This window comes from Gymnoscopelus braueri, assembly GCF_963280865.1.
Source record: "Gymnoscopelus braueri genome assembly, chromosome: 12".
Taxonomy (NCBI): domain Eukaryota; kingdom Metazoa; phylum Chordata; class Actinopteri; order Myctophiformes; family Myctophidae; genus Gymnoscopelus; species Gymnoscopelus braueri.
This window is the reverse complement of record NC_137614.1, coordinates 41,608,789-41,626,632: the sequence shown is the minus strand read 5'-3', so window position 1 is coordinate 41,626,632 and position 17,844 is coordinate 41,608,789. Positions and strand designations below refer to the sequence as shown.

General features: G+C 41.3%; 3 protein-coding genes across 3 annotated transcripts; 2 read left to right on the top strand and 1 right to left on the bottom strand.

Annotated features, from left to right (window-relative positions):
• Nucleotides 1-1,675: 1,675 nt before the first annotated feature.
• On the top strand, nucleotides 1,676-4,069 carry LOC308096578 (general transcription factor 3C polypeptide 4-like; the record flags this gene model as incomplete). Its single annotated transcript, XM_080443995.1, has 1 exon — nucleotides 1,676-4,069. The coding sequence occupies one exon, from the start codon at nucleotides 1,676-1,678 to the stop codon at nucleotides 4,067-4,069; it is 2,394 nt and encodes a 797-aa protein (XP_080300121.1).
• Nucleotides 4,070-6,130: 2,061 nt separating this feature from the next.
• LOC308096304 (N-fatty-acyl-amino acid synthase/hydrolase PM20D1.2-like) lies at nucleotides 6,131-14,812 on the bottom strand. The gene is made up of 13 exons (XM_080443693.1): nucleotides 14,533-14,812; nucleotides 13,025-13,111; nucleotides 12,057-12,292; nucleotides 10,761-10,847; nucleotides 10,509-10,642; nucleotides 10,046-10,165; nucleotides 9,753-9,828; nucleotides 9,597-9,658; nucleotides 9,435-9,513; nucleotides 8,668-8,739; nucleotides 8,413-8,578; nucleotides 8,202-8,301; nucleotides 6,131-7,338 (listed from the first exon to the last, which is right to left on the bottom strand). Exons 1-13 carry the CDS (start codon nucleotides 14,750-14,752, stop codon nucleotides 7,209-7,211), a joined length of 1,569 nt encoding a protein of 522 aa, XP_080299819.1. The 5' UTR covers nucleotides 14,753-14,812; the 3' UTR covers nucleotides 6,131-7,208.
• A 1,817-nt stretch (nucleotides 14,813-16,629) lies between these two features.
• Nucleotides 16,630-17,520, top strand: LOC308096577 (eukaryotic translation initiation factor 3 subunit H-like; the record flags this gene model as incomplete). Its single annotated transcript, XM_080443994.1, has 1 exon — nucleotides 16,630-17,520. One exon carries the CDS (start codon nucleotides 16,630-16,632, stop codon nucleotides 17,518-17,520), a length of 891 nt encoding a protein of 296 aa, XP_080300120.1.
• Nucleotides 17,521-17,844: the final 324 nt, after the last annotated feature.

Here is a 17,844-nt window from a genome sequence, read left to right as displayed (position 1 = left end):
ACAAAAGATTTTCAAAATAAAGCTACTGAACGTTAATATAATATATCATATAATATAGGCTAATAAAATATGAAATATAATATAATGAAATATAAAGAATAAAATAATAAAATATTAAATATAATATAATATAACATATAGTATTTAATAAAATACTAAATATAATATAACATAATATATAATATATAGTACAAAACAAGTGTTTCTTTAACTCAGACCCTTATGGGTCTGAGTTAAATGAGATACAAGGGTCCATTTATGGTTACATTTGTACACTCTCGGAGATACAAATGGATACATTAACTTTCAACCATTGTGTTGCTCTGGTAACAGTTTGTGTCCAAGTTCACTTCTTTTCAGCTACACAGTGAAATCCTCAGTGTTCATTTATCCATTTGTATCTTCCAAGTGTACAAGAAGAACAAGGAGTGGTGGAAGCACTCCACTTTTATATAAAATAGCAAAACCACAATGTAGAAATATTCTGTTACTGAAAGTCCTGCATTCACATTTTACTTGAGTAGTACAAAAGTATTTGTATCAAAATATACTTACAGTACCAAACATGAAAGTACTCATCATGGAGAATAGTCCATTTCACAATGTAATTATTAATGCGTTCATGTGTTCATCACTTCATGTTGCAGCTGGTAAAGATGAGGCTGATTTTAATTATCTTATGTGCTGCTGGGTAGCTTAACTTATAATAACACATCATTTATCAGTTAATGTGTTTTGTAAAATTTGCTAAGTAATAACTCAATCTGTCAAATAATTGTAGTGGAATAAAACAAAATACAATATTTGCCTCTAAAATGTAATAGAGTATAAAGTATCAACAAATGGAAGGTAAATTAAAAGTAACTCATAATTGTACTTGAGTAAATATACTTAGTAAATTTACAACACTGAAAGGTAGGCAAGGACATAAGATGATCAATTGCAATCCAGTTCCTTCAGTGTACTGAAATGGGTTCTTGTGTACAATGTACACTTAAATGTAGGCTATTGCAATAATTTGAGAGCTTGTAGATTGGTGTGGAACAGTGAGGTTACAGGGAGTAGAGGTAAAGAAGGTGGAGGAGTTTAAGTACTTAGGGTCAACATTCTAGAACAATGGAGAGTGTGGAAAAGAGGTGAAGAAACGAGTGCAAGCAGGTTGGAACGGGTGGAGAAAAGTGTCAGGTGTGATGTGTGATAGGAAAGTATCAGCAAGAATGAAAGGGAAGATGTACAAGACGGCGGTGAGACCAGATATGTTGTATGGTTTAGAGGAGGGGTTTTCAACAGGTGGTCCAGGTGGTTAAACAACCAGCCGATTATCTGTTTATATATATATATATATATATATATATATATATATATATATATATATATATATATATATATATATATATATGGTATATATATACACACGAGTACTATATACTGCATATATATACTAGACTTGACAGTTAAAACAGTGACTGTACAGTATGTCCATATTTGGGCATAATCAATTTGCGCTGACATCGAGGATCTCCATATATGGCATCATGTGACGTCAGATAGAACAGAAATGTTATCATAATTTGACTGACATAATTTGCACAGACTGCAGGGATCTCCATATACCGGTATTGGCATAATCTGGGCATATACAATTACAATTTGTAGTTTCACCTGTCCAGTGTAAATGGCGGCATCCAGTGCTTCAGGAAATGAAGCAAGTCGATCCTTAACAAGCGGCATAAGTATTAAACCTGAATGTATGGACGATAGTCTGCCGTCTACTTTGACAGTAGTAAAAAGAGACCCTGTCATAAAGCTTAAGTCACCGGTAAGCGGCTCTCAGCCGCTGCAGTGGGCTGCAGACCACAGGCTGGCAGCATCTACAGCTAGTGCTGTATCTCTCATGGAGCTGGTGTGTGATTTACAAAGCAATAAACAGGAGATGATTCTGCACAGAACCTCCATCTTGGTGCCCGCAGAGACTCTCAAATTGAAAGTTGGATCAGACAGTGAGCTTGATACAGCCAGAAAGCACTTTAGCTCGGACGCAGACCCAGCAATGAGTCAGCGTTTCAAGGCAGAAAGAGTCATCAACAACTCTATATGGAACCGCAAGGGCATCAAATACACAAGTTGGTCTCCCCTGGGCTGTGACGGCAACGGTCGCTGCCTCCTTGCTTGTCTGACCCTGGACCAAAGACTGACAATCCACTGCAGTCACAAACGCGTTCAATGGCTCAATCTGGTTGACCTCACCAGTCTCTACAGCAAGAGGCTCGAGGCGTACGGCTACTCGCACACAAAGAACGAGCCAGCCAAGTCGAACCTCTTCAACCTACAGGAGCTGCAGTGCCGTTTCCAAATGCAGACCCCTGTAAGAATGGAGTGGTCCCGCATCTACAGGATGAAGAAGGTGCTTGATGAAAACACGTGCAAAGAGGTCGAGATGGTTATGCTTGCGGTCCTGATGGAGAATGGTGACGTTGTCCTGTGGCGGTTCATTGTGCCATTTGTCCAGGGTGGTGATGTCGAAATCCACTGCATCATTGAATCCGGCGTCGCCAAGCCCACTAGCTTGGCATGGTGGGAGTCGGAGAATGAAGACGGCAGGATGTACGCGCTCATAGTGGGCAGTCAAGTTGGGACTGTGAAGGTGATACCAGTGCAGGCCTGCAATGATACCTTGAAGAAATGCGTCACCCTTCGCCAGCCTGTGGTCCTGTGGGAAGAAGAGGACCAGATTCCTGTGGAACACATCAAGTGTGTCTCCATCTACCACCCGATTGAGAAGAGGAACGGCAATCTTGTGCTTGCGACACGTGGCTGCTATGTCTTCTGGTGCTTGTTGATGATTTCTCCTGCTGGACTGAAAGTCCAAAATTCCCATGTTTCTGGCCTGCATAGTCTCCCAATAGTCTCTTTTACAGTCACTGAGCATGCTGTAGCTGCCTATACTTGCTCCTTAGATGGCACGGTGAGGAGACTGACCCCCACTTTCACCGAATCAACTCTGATCTTCAAGAGAGACTACTTGGTGACACCAGACTGGTTGCCAGGCAGGTCACTAAACTTGTTGCCAGGCAGGAGGCTGCAAAGTATCTCTGTGAGTCAAAATGGCGCTTACATGGCTGTTGCCAGCACTGATGGCTTAGTTGGCGGCCATCACGTTACTGACAGGAGCTATCAGGTAAACCTCTTTGCTTTACAAACACCTGAGGAGGCTGCAAAACAGATATTGAACTCAACCAAACAGAACCTGCACAGGTATGCAGACCTCCTCGAACTGGTGCGCTGGCAAATCCTGCGAGATAAGGTCATCCCTCAGCCCTTGCTGGATGAAGTTGACAGTAAAATCCAAGCTGCAGACCAGCCGTACTTTTGGCGCTTCAAGCTCTTCCTCGTCCGCATGTACTCCCAGGCTCTGAAGAGGGCGCCTGTGGATCATCGGTGGAAGCCCACACATGAAGACACCAGTAAGGTCTTCATAAAGGATGACAAGGATGCCGCTACAGGTACACAGGATGTGGAGTTTGGCACTGTGAAGGAGGAGGGGGAACCAGGAGCAGGGCCACGGGTGAAGCAGGAGAGACCCGTGAAAGATGAGAACTTAGACCAGCGGATAGACAAGGCACAGGCCTGGATCGAGAGTGCTGAGCACCATCTGGTGAAACAGCATGTCGAGAAGGTCCTAGCTGAAGTCTGCCTGAATATCTGCTCTCATGTAAAGAACCGTATACCCACGTGTGGGTTGTTGGACTACCTGTCTAAAAACTCTGATGACAGGAACGCCGAGGTCCTGATTGGTCACATCCGCAAGAAGATGAGCAAGCAGACATTCACAGAGAACTGCAGCCTGTGTGGAGTGGAGCTGCCTTTCACTGACCACAAAGAAGCCATGTGCGACAACGGCCACAGATGGCTCAGGTGTGGTTTGTCATACCAAGCTTGCCAAACGCTGACTTTCAGGCGCTGCTTGCTGCTGGATAGCATCGCTAGCATGCCCGCACCTGAGGAACCAGAGTGGATCAGGAACCTGCTGCAGTGGAGTTGTGCTTTTTGTGACTCTCCCATGATCTGATCTTATTAATATGAGGATTTCCAAGTGACACTAGGTGTGGTCAGAGACATCAAATAATGTTTTAAGTTTGTTCCTGGCTGTAGCAGCATGTTGATATCGACACATATACATTTTAATAACGGACAGCATTATATTTAACAAAAATAGGCCTATAATTCTCAAGAATCTAAATGCATGGAATATCAAACAGCTGTTGCTAAAGCTAGAACCAAATCTAGATTATTGTGTCATTAACATAGCTCACATTTACAGTTTTTATGTCTCTATGTGGAAAAGGGCCTTTAGATGCTGTTTATTAGCAATTTAAACTCTGCCTATCAGAGAACTTTGGTGTTTAGCAATTTAAACTCAGAGAATTCTGGTCTTTATTAATGACTTTATTAATGACTTTAGCCAATCAGATTCCTGTTTATCTGCAAGTCGATAGACAAAACTGATTGTCAGGGGAATTGCAGCTTTAATAATGTTATTACCACAACCTTACATAAAAACTTTAAGTAGGAGTGTGGTAATAATGTGTGATATTGTGATTGATGTCATCAATACTATAGATACTGTAGGCACACCATGTTTGCCTGGGAGGGACTGTGGGTGTCGATATGACATTTGTGAGAATATGCTGAATGAACGAAAGAAGCCAGTCCAGATGTTTGCTCCTCCTACTGTTCACTTCCCTAAAGATGAGAAATGGAGGTATTGTATGTCAAAACATTAAAAACATTTGCAAAACTATAAGGACAACAATAATTCATACCTGCAGTATTGCTCTCAATCCTAGGATGTACCATGTGCAGAACTATGGGAACTGTGACCAATTAAACTAAAGTCAACTATCAAAGAATCTGTCAGTTCTTACAGGACACCCAGGGGGTGGTAAGTCCTGAGTGGCAATAAAAGTATCATATTTTCTTGTTGTAATCATTATATTTCATTCCGCAGTGCAAAGAAAGATGCATTATATTGTGAAAGGGTGGATTTTAACACTTAAGCAGAAGGAGCTGTGTGAGAGTTACCATTAACCAGCTGTTAAACTGGGTTACAAACAGCTGTTTACTTTGCAGAGTATTCAATTACGGGCCTATATATCGTACACCACCAATAACAAACATATCATATTGCAATATGTATATAGTTCCTGAACATTTTCTGTCATTACTTTAATAGGGAAGGTTTAATAGCTGTGCAAGAGTTGATTATACTGAATCTCACTAAAATGTGGGATCTTGACCCGTCTTGTGTTTCATTTGATCATTAGGAAAAGGGAATATTTTATTGATGATCGATATACATACAGTAGATGGTACTTTTTACATGATAATGAGATAATAATGTATTCCTTATTTTACTGAGGGAAGTCCTACATGGACTGGACCTTTTGCACTCGTCTGTACAGTCTATAATCAATGGTCTCAGATACATTTAAAATGTAGCCTCTAGTCTGACTCTGAACTCCTGTCTGAACACAAAACCTCTCTTTGCACATAGCCGTTATGTGCATGTAACATTACATTATGTAATTCAACGTTACTATCCAATCTGAAGGGTAACAAAGAAGAGAGATATGGATCTGATCATCTGACACACCTTGAGGCAAGGTCACACGCAGGAATCCTAACTGCCAGACAACATGGGAGTGAACAGGACTCCGTGATCTTTAGAATCCTTTCCATTCATCTTTATGAAAAAAGCTCACTTGTCGAGATGCAACACGTGAGCTTGTAGATCAGCTAATTTAGAAAATATTTCAAAGTGTAACATTATTGTGGATTGTTGCACTCTGTAGTTAGATGTTTGATTGTAAAAGGTAATTTAATTGTCTTTCTTTGTATAAAAAGCATGTTCATGCATCAAAACCTGTGGTATGTTCCAGCAGCATGAGGTTTTAGGATACTCTTTTCTTTTTCCAATTTTCATCTTTTCACTCTCTATGTGGGTAAATGTGTCCTCCTGATTACATCACTAGTAGCGAAAATTCAAGCTATTAACTCTGTGAATATACTTTTGTGGATATGCATAATGGAAATACACGAGAGCAATGATTTATTCATAATACTGGTTTATGGTAACATTTCATCACAAGCCAAATACAATACAATTTACCTTGTAAGTAAAATGGAACTTAAAAGTAAAGGGAAGTCAAATGGAACACAAATCAAATCCTAAGATACTTAAATGTAAATAATAGCTCGTAGGAGATATGACTGTTCAAATTTCAACAATTTGACCTTAAATTATTGCATTCATCAGTGAAAATTTCATGTCTACCATTTAATCTCTCATGGAAATTTATAAAACCACGGTTTTCAAAAAGTGTAAACAGTGTCAAAGGTTTCACAGTTCATTTTCAAACTGGTTGTCATTTATTTATTTAACCTTCTGTCAGTCACTAAAACAAAAAGAACATAAGTTCTAAAACTAATTTTGTGCTAACTGACATTGCTGAAAAGTACAAACAGTGCATTTCTTTTCCAGATTGTCAAAAAGGGGAAGGGAAAGGGTGTTAAGTCACTTCAAGTATCACATTTTCAATATATTAACTTTATACAATATTATATTATATATTATTTCATCAGCAGCAAAAAGGTCAATACTTTCAATTAAGATTACCCAGAACTTTTACCAAAGGTAAAGAATTACACACAAAGTGTTAAAGAAAACATTGAAGCCAACCATTATAGTGATAAACCATATCTTTCATTTACAAATTGCAAACATTCTTATTGTATAGGAATTGAGTGGGGGAAGTGTAAGGCTTAATTTATACTTCATCGCAGATCCCTTCCGACAAGTCATTGATTCAACTGAAAAAAGTGTCAAAGCTTCTGGGATCAACTCTTTTTTTCAGTTGAAAATACATAGTTTATAGTGCTTGGCAACGTGTTGTCACCACGGGGGGCGTGGCATAGTAGCTGCAGACATACTGGTGGAGTCAAGGTTAAGTCAACCTGTTTATGCCCCACCAAGATGTCCGCGCTACCAAATGACACTAGTTGACGACCCCTTCAGGATTTTCTGCTACGCTAGGCGACAAATATGGTGGTTAAATGAGTGGTTAAATTGACTGCACTTTAAGTCATTGCTAGAATGCTAGTCTTATATTTGGTCCTGAAAATGAGACATTGTCTTTGGATGCCAGACGTCACAGGTCATGTTCAGAGTTGTGAGGATCAGGAAGCTTCTGAATGTCGCAGTTTTGGAACAGATTGAAGTAAAAAATGACAATTTCCTCATAATTCTTCTTAGAAATCCTTTCATTGATGCCGTGGATCCTGAGGAAAACAAATACCTAAAATGTTATGTTTTCCAAAACATCTTGCTTGAGGCCCATTCATTGTCCTGTTCTGAAACTATACGCATGTACATACTGTATACAAGCGGGTCACTTCCTCATGAAAGACGCACGGTGGTGTCAGGCTACGAGGGAGCGCTTGTTTTGTTTCCCTGCATATATCCTCATTCATTTAGTGAGGCTCCGAATGGCGTTTGGTGTGTGACATGATGGCACCTCATCTTAGTCGCGTGCCCTGGCTGCAAATTAACTCATTCAGTGCCACTGGCCAAAATTCATTGTAAAAAAAAAAAACATTCAGTGCCACAGCCAAAATTCATTGTAAAAAAAAAGTGCTTAGGAGCCGAGATACAGCCTTTTTCAGTAAGAAGTTAAACAAGAAGTGAATGGAGCAGAACATTTTCAAATCATCATATCTTGGGTTCTGAACATTTTTTTCGGACGTATTTGACGTCCTGTGGCACAGGGCTTATTACATTGGACGTATTTTACGTCCAGTGGCACTAAATGAGTTAATGCTAGTCTGAAGACTAGATTTTTGTTGTAAAACTCTATATTAATGCTTTGTAGATATACAGAGTGCAAGAAACTACCAGGATTTTCACATTAGACAAACCAAACAAAGAAATACAATTTGAGGGGAGTGCGTCTTTAACACCAAACTGGGTCACACAGTTGGATCATAAGACTGTGATGAAGTCTTCTTGTGACCAACAGAGGAAAGTTATCCTTTGTTCGACCTCTAATCTAGTAGATGAGATAAAGCAACGTGTTGTAATGACAGCAACAGACTTGGTCGATTGAACTGTCACTCTGCTTTGGACACCATTTGAAAATTCTTACCTCTGAGCATCGCCAGGTTTGAGCCAGATGGGGGCAAAGCGATAGATATCATTGGTCAGCTCCTTGAAGTGACGGCTGTCTGTGTTCCCAATACAAATACCTGCATGTTGAACATTTTGGATTAAAAAAAATTACCTCAGGGGTTGTAAGAAATAGAACCACCACTCCACCAGAGTGAAAATAATCCTATCCCATTTACGAAGGTTCTGACCTGGTGCCACGGTTACTTGTGGAAACATGTCGAGCAGAGTTTTCTTGATGATCTGGTAACCGAAGGAGGTTTCATCATACGAACTAACAGGCAGAGGGTCGAATCCTGACACGAGCTCTATCTTCACACGCTCGTCCCCAATAGTGGACTGGATCAGGTCCATAATCTGAACAACATACACATCTCAGAGTTGGGCAAAATCTACTGTACCTGTGCTATAGCTCGCAACTTTGTCTCCAAGGGGCTGAATCTCACCTCTTTTAACGACTGTGCTGAATGGATACGCAGATTGACGAAGGCTTCCGCGAGTGAAGGGAGGATATTCACCTGAGTGGAGGAAGGAAAATAGTTTTGATACCTTGCCTTTATGGTAAAGATGGAAACGCTTCATGAACAGCAGGGAAAATAAATTCAAAATATATAGGAAAAGGGAGCAGCAAAATGCTAAATATATTTTATTGGGGTACTGTGTCCCAGAAATATACAAGCACCTGTAAAGCCGTGAAGAACTACAGTACCTGGATAGACTACTACCTGGATTTGACCCAAACCACTTCTTCTCTCAGAAACCTTCCGGGTGAAACACGTTGTAGACTATGTGTCCATGTCGTTCTTTCATAGCTTTTATTTTATGCATATATGTTTTTGGGACACCCCGTTCCCGACATACTCAAGAGTGTCAGATGCTCGCGTTATCATCGTTTCAACGACTGCAGCCACACTGGAGGCTCCAAAACCTGTTGACGCATCTTTCAGAGCTCGGTTATATTTTGGAGCGTTGCCCCACGGCAAATGAGTTGGAGCAACGCAGGAAGGTAGCCTAGAAGCCTACGCTCATTTTATGTCAAACTTGTATTGCAGTGCATGCATGTTTGGTGTCACTTGATTGACCGTCTAACAAACACGAATCTTTAAATTAAGTAGGCGACATGAAAAGGCAGACGTGCGTCAAGAACACTGTCAGCGTGTCTTCTTCCACTGCCGTTTTGTCCTGTACATAAACTTTTGCTGTAGAAACTTACCTTAACTCCTGCATTAAACATGGTGACAGCGGTGGTGGTCCGTACAAAAGCGTTGGTGTCAGGTCTTCGTTCCATCATTCTGCAACATGAAACATTCTTATCAATTTATTTCCACTTACGCTTAATTAAACCTAATTAGTCCCCCAGTGGACATTCAATTACCTGCCAATAAGTGGAGAAAACAGCCACAGGTTCGACATGATGACTTTCAGTGGAAGCCCGAACTGTTAAATCATAGAAGGAGAACTGGTGATGAAAAATATTGCAAGGAGAGTTTGATGTCGCATGACTGGTAGCAAGTTTGCAGCAGTGTCTTGCCTTATGAGCCAGATGTTCAAAGGTTCCACGTTCAGGTCCGTGTCCAAACAGTCTAGGCATGGGGTTATCCTCTAGCCTGAGAACACAGCAAGAGACAGTACAAGTCTTAGATATTACTAATTTATCCATCAGCTCAATAACAACAAGGCAACTTGGCAAGGTTGTGCATAGTTGAGCCAAGTGGCTTTCTGCCTGCTGTAAGTTTGTTTTCAGCTCCCTCTAGAGGATACAGTGGGGGAAAGCTCTGCTGTAGAATGGTTGAATGGTTTGATTCTAAGTGATTCTTGCGGCACCTTTTCACAGCTGTAGCCAAGATACCAATGCTGCTCTCCCTGGGAGGCATGGAGGAATGACCTGGAAATGTAGACACACTCAGCTTCACTGTAGCTTGACCTTTCTCACTTACACCAATCCTGCAAAATACAGAGAGAGAGAGAGAGAGAGAGAGAGAGAGAGAGAGAGAGAGAGAGAGAGAGAGAGATGTTCTATTCTGTTAATCAGTTAAGTCACACATTTATTTGTTAATTTGTTCTTTTTATTGTTGTTGTTGGGATCATAATGGATTGTATCTGCTACTTGTTGAAAGATGATAGTTCAATAAGTTCAGGATATCTCCTGCTCTGACCTGTGTTTCAGTGGGGTGATTAAACAGTGTAACAATGGCTGCACAACATAAGCTGTGTTTCGCCATGGCTCTTAATAACAGGAAATTTGGAACAATGGGTGTGTTGATGTATGTCAGCGATGGTTCCTCACAGAGCGGCGGGTCCGTCCACACCGCTGATGACTCCATCCAGAACCGCCAGACCCTCGTCCAGGACGAACGACAGCCGCACGTCGCGTTGTTTCAGCAAACGCACTATGTTCATGGCCCCCTGGTAACCTGACACCTTTACCCAGACATACAGACACGTGTTACTTAAATGTCATTTCTATTCTAAGTGACATTTTGAATGTCAGAGGTAAAATAATTTCAACATTAGTGTGCGCCTTTGTTGGTTAACATACTTCTTCATCGTGCCCCATGCCGATGTAAAAGCCCCTGCGTGGTTTATAGCCTTTCATCAGCAAGTACTCCAGAGCCTGGAGAATTCCCTAGGGGGAAAAGAAGTGTTATTCTCTGTAGACTGACATGGGAATGACATTCAACAAAACATTGTTTGGTTGTTTGTTTAGTCAAGTACTATATACAATGATAGTATACTATACCATAATTATGTACACACAGTATATACAGTATGTAAATAATGTACTGTGCATGTATTCACATGAGGAATTTGACACACTCACACACCTGTCACAATTATTACATAATCGCCATTATTTGAGATCATCGCAATCATTTTGCATAATCGTATTCCATGTTGAAAAATGTTTGAAATGTACATTTCAGGGTCCCCACACATTTTTAGCAATGAATTTCCAAAACTTTTCCAAAACTTTTCCAGAATACTTAGCCCAATTTCCAGGCCTATAAAACAATCATTCAGCGCAATAATGTGTCTCTTACTCCTATGTACAATGCCCAAAGATAGGCAGTGTAGCAAAAATAAAGCATAGAATATAAAATAGTACAATTTCATTCAACATTTCGTGCAAAATTAGGGCATAGTGACCCTGCGAGCGAAAATAGGAGGGGTGGACGACGTCGTTGCACGGTTCGTTGTCGCTCGCGGTAGGTCAGGACGGTCTCATTCAAAAACATGTATTTTAATGTGATTTCATCGCCCGCTCGCTTCGCGTCACGTCGCGTCACGTCGCATCGCTGGCAGTGCGGATGGGGTGTTACACAGCCCGTTCGGCGAAAAACTACTTATGTTACATATTTTGTGTAATGTTATACATGTTTATGAAAATATTTTGTATTAAAAAAAATCAATAGCCAAAAACAATGCATAGCCAAATATTTTTCCAGGACCCTTGATAAATTCCAGGACCTTTGATCAATTCTAAACCTTTTCCAGTACTGGATTTTTTAAATTTTTATTTCAAAATATTTCCAGGAATTTCATGACCGTGGGGACCCTGACATTTACAAAAAATAGCAGAAATAGCAGATCTACAAGCTGAGCTTTTAGAAGTATTTGTAATATCTGCCCCGTGCAGTTTTTGATTATAAAGCCTAAAAGCCAAACAGAAATCAAGATTGTATTCATAGGTTCCAATGTTCAATGCCAAAAACACAATTAAATTGTTAGTCGCAATTATCGTCACACACACACACACACACACACACACACACACACACACACACACACACACACACACATACACACACACACACACACACACACACACACATACCATAAGAGAGTGCTTGTCATCAATGGTCCCTCTGCCATAAATGAAACCATCCATCTCCTTAGCAGAAAATGGTGGAGCTTCCCAGCCGTCAGCCTCGGACGCAGGAACTACGTCAATGTGTGCCAATAGCATGTAAGGTACCAGACGAGGCTGGGTACCTGCCACCCATAACAGGTGACTGTAGTTGGCAACGATCTCATGCTGGACCAGGTCCGAAGAAAAGATAGTTGGAAAGGCTGAAACGAGGAGACGCGTGCAGAAACTGTTCAACTTATTTATCTTTTGTGCATATTGCGATTGCCCAAACACTTCACCATATGAACCCTAGCATCTCTATTCTCGGCCTGTCATAAAAGGCAAACGATCCTTCTCACAAATAGGCGAACATTCGCCGAAAATAGCCAATCTCACTACGCGATGCATTCTGAGATTGTAGATTGGCTATTTTCCGTGAAGAGATTTCTACACTTCGGTGTAGAGGGAAAAAGGAGGGGACCAAGACAAGTATAGACCTGGGGGACCCCAGACAATGAAGTAAAATAGGGTTTAAGTGATTAAAGAAATGAACAAGTTATAAAACATGCTAACTTCCTTCATTGATACACATTGTACTGAGGCTAGTCTATGATGTCAGTACTATCAGCACTGTGTTGTATAATGTCAGTGTTGCCCAGGATATTGTGCGATAGTTCAAGACCAGGATATATGATGAGTCAGTACTAAGTCCATATGGGCATATTTGTGCAGACAACAACTTAAATTTTAGGTATTAGGATGTATAGGAGAGGATATTGGAGGGGGGACATATTCTGACAGCTTCTTGTTTACACAAGAAATTGTATAAAATATATAATCTCTCTGTTCTGGAAAATTCTATGGATAAACATAAACACCGTCGGTTTCTTGTTCAGGCCATCTCGCAATGACCGTCGGACCCCCTGTAAATAAGGGCTGGTTTGTGTCGTTACCTTTCCTCAGGAAAGTGTTGAACTCCAGCAGTGCGGTGGTGTTGAGTTCTGTCTCTGAGGTGGACACGGTGGGAATCCGGATCGATTCTGAACAACAAACATTGAAAAGCAATGGTTATTAATAATAAGGACATAATAATAAACCCAGTGGTTAAGTAACTAAGTACATTTACTCAAGTACTTTTACTAATTTTGAGGTATTTTTTTTACTTTACTGGAGTATTTCCAATTTTCAATACTTTTACTTCAGCTCTGTATATATATATATATATTTCGTCCATTTAAAAATAGCAGATCTACATGCTCACAATGCGTCGCACCGCGACACATTGTGAGCTTGTAGATCTGCTATTTTCAAATTTGTATACATTTTATACATCTCAAAACGTGTGAAATGGAACATTCTGCATAATTAGTACTTTCTACTTTTGGTACTTTAATTTTGATACCAATACTTTTGTACTTTTACTCAAGTACATTTTGAATTCCGTACTTTTACTTATTGGAACAGAGTATTTCTACAGTGTTGATACTTTTACAAGCATAAAACATTTGAGTACTTTTCCCACCACTGCCTCTGCGATAGTTTGGTATGACAGCTTGGAGGCTGAATCCTACTCTGAAAGTACCACGGTACGTCTCTCGCCAAAAAGAACAGATCTTCAAGCCGTCAACGCGTCACACAACTATGCGTTGATAGCTTTAAGATCTGTTATTTTTGATGGGCGTTACACTCGTGCACTGTTCTGGACTCGAACAGGTTGTTAACCTCGTCTGATCAGACTTTCTGCAGTACCTGTGGAAAGCGTAGTTTCGATTCCCAATTAACCGGTGTGATCCGGTCTGAAGCCCGCCTACTGTATCCGGTAATGTGCACATACATTGCAGGCAGTTTCCGTATCCGCTCTGGACCCAGACCGAAACAGCAATTTGCTATGGGAACTGAGCAATCACTGTTGCCATGTCCGCTTATTATAAGCGACTTTGGGCTTATTATTCTGTAAAGTCACTTGTAAATATTGGTGGTTGCGGGCAGTTGTGAGCTATTGATTCTTAAGTGTAGTTGCTTAATTGGGCTTGTTTCCTAATGTTAAAACCAGTTATTATCAAACATTTTCACGTCAAGGACCCTCAAATGAATATGCATAATGTCCACGGACCCCCATCTGAAAAGTATTTAGTGACCCCTGCCCTGTACCAGATTTGTGTTATTTAAAAAAAATATTCAAAATGTTTTTTTAGTTTCAAGATTTATTTTGAAAAAAGCCGATGTGAGCTTATAGATCGGCTATTTTCAAATATTCGACGCTCATGCGGCTTCTTTTGGGCTTTTTTTTAAAAATATAGACTTATTTAGTTGCTTATGTCTCCCTTGATATCTGGCAACAACGCTGGAACCGATCGCCGTCTGAAACACAGGTCAACGAGTGCACACAGTAACGTTACGTTACGTTAGCCACTTTGTTGTATTTCCACTGAGTCAAGATGCAAAAGTGAACTCAAATCACCTTTAAAAAGAGCGAGAAGTTCTTCTCTCTGGCGCTGGCTGATGTCTGCGGACAGGTGGTCGGTCTTCTCCCAGTGAGCGAGCTGGAGTCCAACGTTTACATCCAGTGACAGTGTCCTGATGGTGATGACCATGAACAACACCACGATAATGAACAGCAAGCTACAGACGACGATCTTTAAGAATCTACATAATTTGAAGTTTGTTCCGCGGTCTGTCATTTTGCCTTGTTGTTGTTGTTGTTGATGGTGTTCAAGCAGCGGACACTACTAACTTCTCTCTCTTTGTCTGTCTGTCTGCAGAGTAAAGCATGGAGGGTTTTGTTACAGCGACACCTGCTGGCCCGAAAGCAGCCAAACAACACTGAGCCTCTAGGCTCAGTGGTTTTCAACCTTTTTCATGCCAAGGACCCCTAAATTGATATACATTTGGGCGCAGACCCCCATCTGAAAATATTTTGTGCCAGGGACCCCCAGAAGAGAAGATTTGTGTTAAAAAATGCAAAATTATACGAAATTCTCCAAACACTTTCATGGATTTTTCTAAAATGTTCAAAAATTGCAGATCTCTATATCTGCTATTTTTGAATAGCCAACGTATACAATATGGGTGAAAATGTGTGAACGCCTTTTGCTGGGGACCCCCTCAAGGACCACCGGTGGTCCCCAGACCACTGGTTGAGAACCACTGCTCTAGCTAATATTCTGCCAACTCCAGTTATACAATTGTGGCCTTGCCTCAGTGGTGGAAAAAAGTACTTGGAAAAAGTACCTGAATTCAAAATGTAGTTGAGTAAAAGTACAAAAGTATTGGCATCAAAATATACTTAAGTACTAAAAGTAAAAGTAGCCATTATGCACAATGTCCCTTTTCACAAGTTTCCAAATGTATAATATCCTTTGAAAATAGCAGATCTGCAAGTTCACAACACGTCGCTAAGCGACACGTTGTGAGCTTGTAGATCAGTTATTTTCAAATAGCCAAAGCATACATAGGTCTGAAGTGGTTGATGTATGTTTTATTTTTTATAATAATCGAAATCTGATCAGAGATGTAGTGGAGTAGAAGTAAGTGCTGAAAATTTAAATTGCTCCAGTAAGGTAAAAAGAATACCTCAAAATTGTACTTAAGTGCAGTACTTGAGTGAATGTACTTAGTTACTTTGCACCACTGCCTTGCCTGGCTATGTCACCTCATCTGACTTTGTCTCCAGTCAGTGCAATGTACCAGTCAGAAACAATGTCAATAGGAACAGTTATTTACATGATTACACAACCTGACAAACTGTAACATTCCTTGCATTGAAACTCTTGGACTGCAGAGGTCAACATGTTCACAGACAACCTGTTACTGTCATCAGAGATTTGAGTCAAACCACTATACCCCTGCTGAAGCCTACTTGATTTAGGCTACTGTAATAGGGTCAGCCACACCGTCTGCATGTGGATATGAGATCAACATGATCCGACTTGTTTAGGCCACTTTGTGACAGCTTCAACTTGTCTTTCATACAACCCATCAAAAGTCTGGTTAAGAAATTAAGTTGGGTTTCTATATCTGGGGAAAAAATCTGATTATTTTAATGAATAATATCTCATCTGGCTAGGCTTATATTTACACTGTAACACAGCAAGGGTTGCTGAATGTCAAACTGTATGTCTATTCCCCCTCTCTTGTCTGTTTCCCCCTCTGTGGGTGGGTGGGTGGATCCACACATGAGATGCAAGTTGACGCTAGGGTCGCAAGCCCTTGTTCCGGTTCCGGCCATTTCTGGCCGGTACTCAATGAAAAGCGGAACCCGGGTATGCCCTTCAGACGCGCATCGGGACGGTCTTTCCGGCTTTTTTAAAACATGGGAGTGGATGGGACTTCCGACTTCCGAGCGTCAACTAGCATCTCATGTGTGGATGCACCCTTCCTCTCTCTTTATTGTCTATGGTTATGTCTATTGTCAATATATGGTCTCACTTCCTCTCTCTCTATGGTTATGTCTATATATGGTTATGTCTATTGTCTATATATGGTCGTCTATTTTCTATAATGGTTTATATAGCTGCATGCACACCAGTGTTAATCTGCTGTCAAAATTAATACTGCAATGACTACACGAAAAGAATCCAGATCAACCTCAAGGCCTGGGAGCTCTGCTGGTGGAACCCTGGGCTCTCCTATCAAGCAGATCCAGATCGAGGGACTGGTGGTGCTGAAGATCATCAAACACCAGGAGATGCAGGGTGGTGAGGAGGTCCAGGGTGTCCTGTTAGGCCTGGTGGTGGATGACTGCCTTGAGATCACCAACTGTTTCCCTTTCCCTCAACCCCAACCCCAACCCCAACCGGGCCAACCCCAACCCCAGGCGGATGAGGCAAAGTTTGATGAAGTCCAATACCAGATGGAGTTTATGCGTTCTCTGCGCCACGTCAACATAGACCATCTGCATGTGGGCTGGTACCAGTCCACCCATAATGGCTCCTACATTAGCCAGGGACTGGTCGACAAACAGTTCAAGTACCAGCGCGACATTGAGGAGTCGGTAGTGCTCATCTATGACCCTATAAAGACTGCCCAAGGCTCCCTGTCCCTCAAGGCCTGCAGGCTGACCCCTAAGCTTATGGAGATCTGGGAGAAGGACATTACACCTGAGGGCTTTAAGAAGGCCAACATTGGATCTGAGCACAACATGTTCGAAGAGGTGCCCATCGTGTTCAAGAACTCCTATCTTATCAACGTGCTCATGTGGGAGCTGGAGGAGAAGTCAATGGTGGCTGACAAGCACGAGGTGCTCAACCTCTCCAGCACTAACCACGTGGAGAAGAGTCTGCAGCTACTGATGGACAAAGTGGATGACATGAACCAGGATATCGTCAAATACAACACCTACAGCCGCAACCTTAGCAGCAAGCAGCGAGAGAGATGGCACTTGACGAGTACAGTCGCATTTTATGTTCGCTACCGCATTCAAACCCGCGGAAACAACACCTTCGCCTGAAAAGTCAGGATTTCAGAGGCAATTATGCGGGCTGCGGGTTAGCCGCTCTCACACACATAAAAAAAATATAAAAAAACATTTTGAACAACATGCTTGTTTATTTAGCCCATGACAATGTTGTGCTACTGTAGACATTTAAAATAAATCTGAGCTATGATGATCTTTTTTTCCCCACCGCGGGGCGGGTTGAGCCATAGATTTATATATGGGTTCGCGAGGTGGGTTGGGTTCCGTGGCGGGGCGGGTCATGAAAAAACCCGACCCGCACATCACTAGCACAGACTGTACTATGGCAATGCTTCATGAAACATTAGAGTACAACTT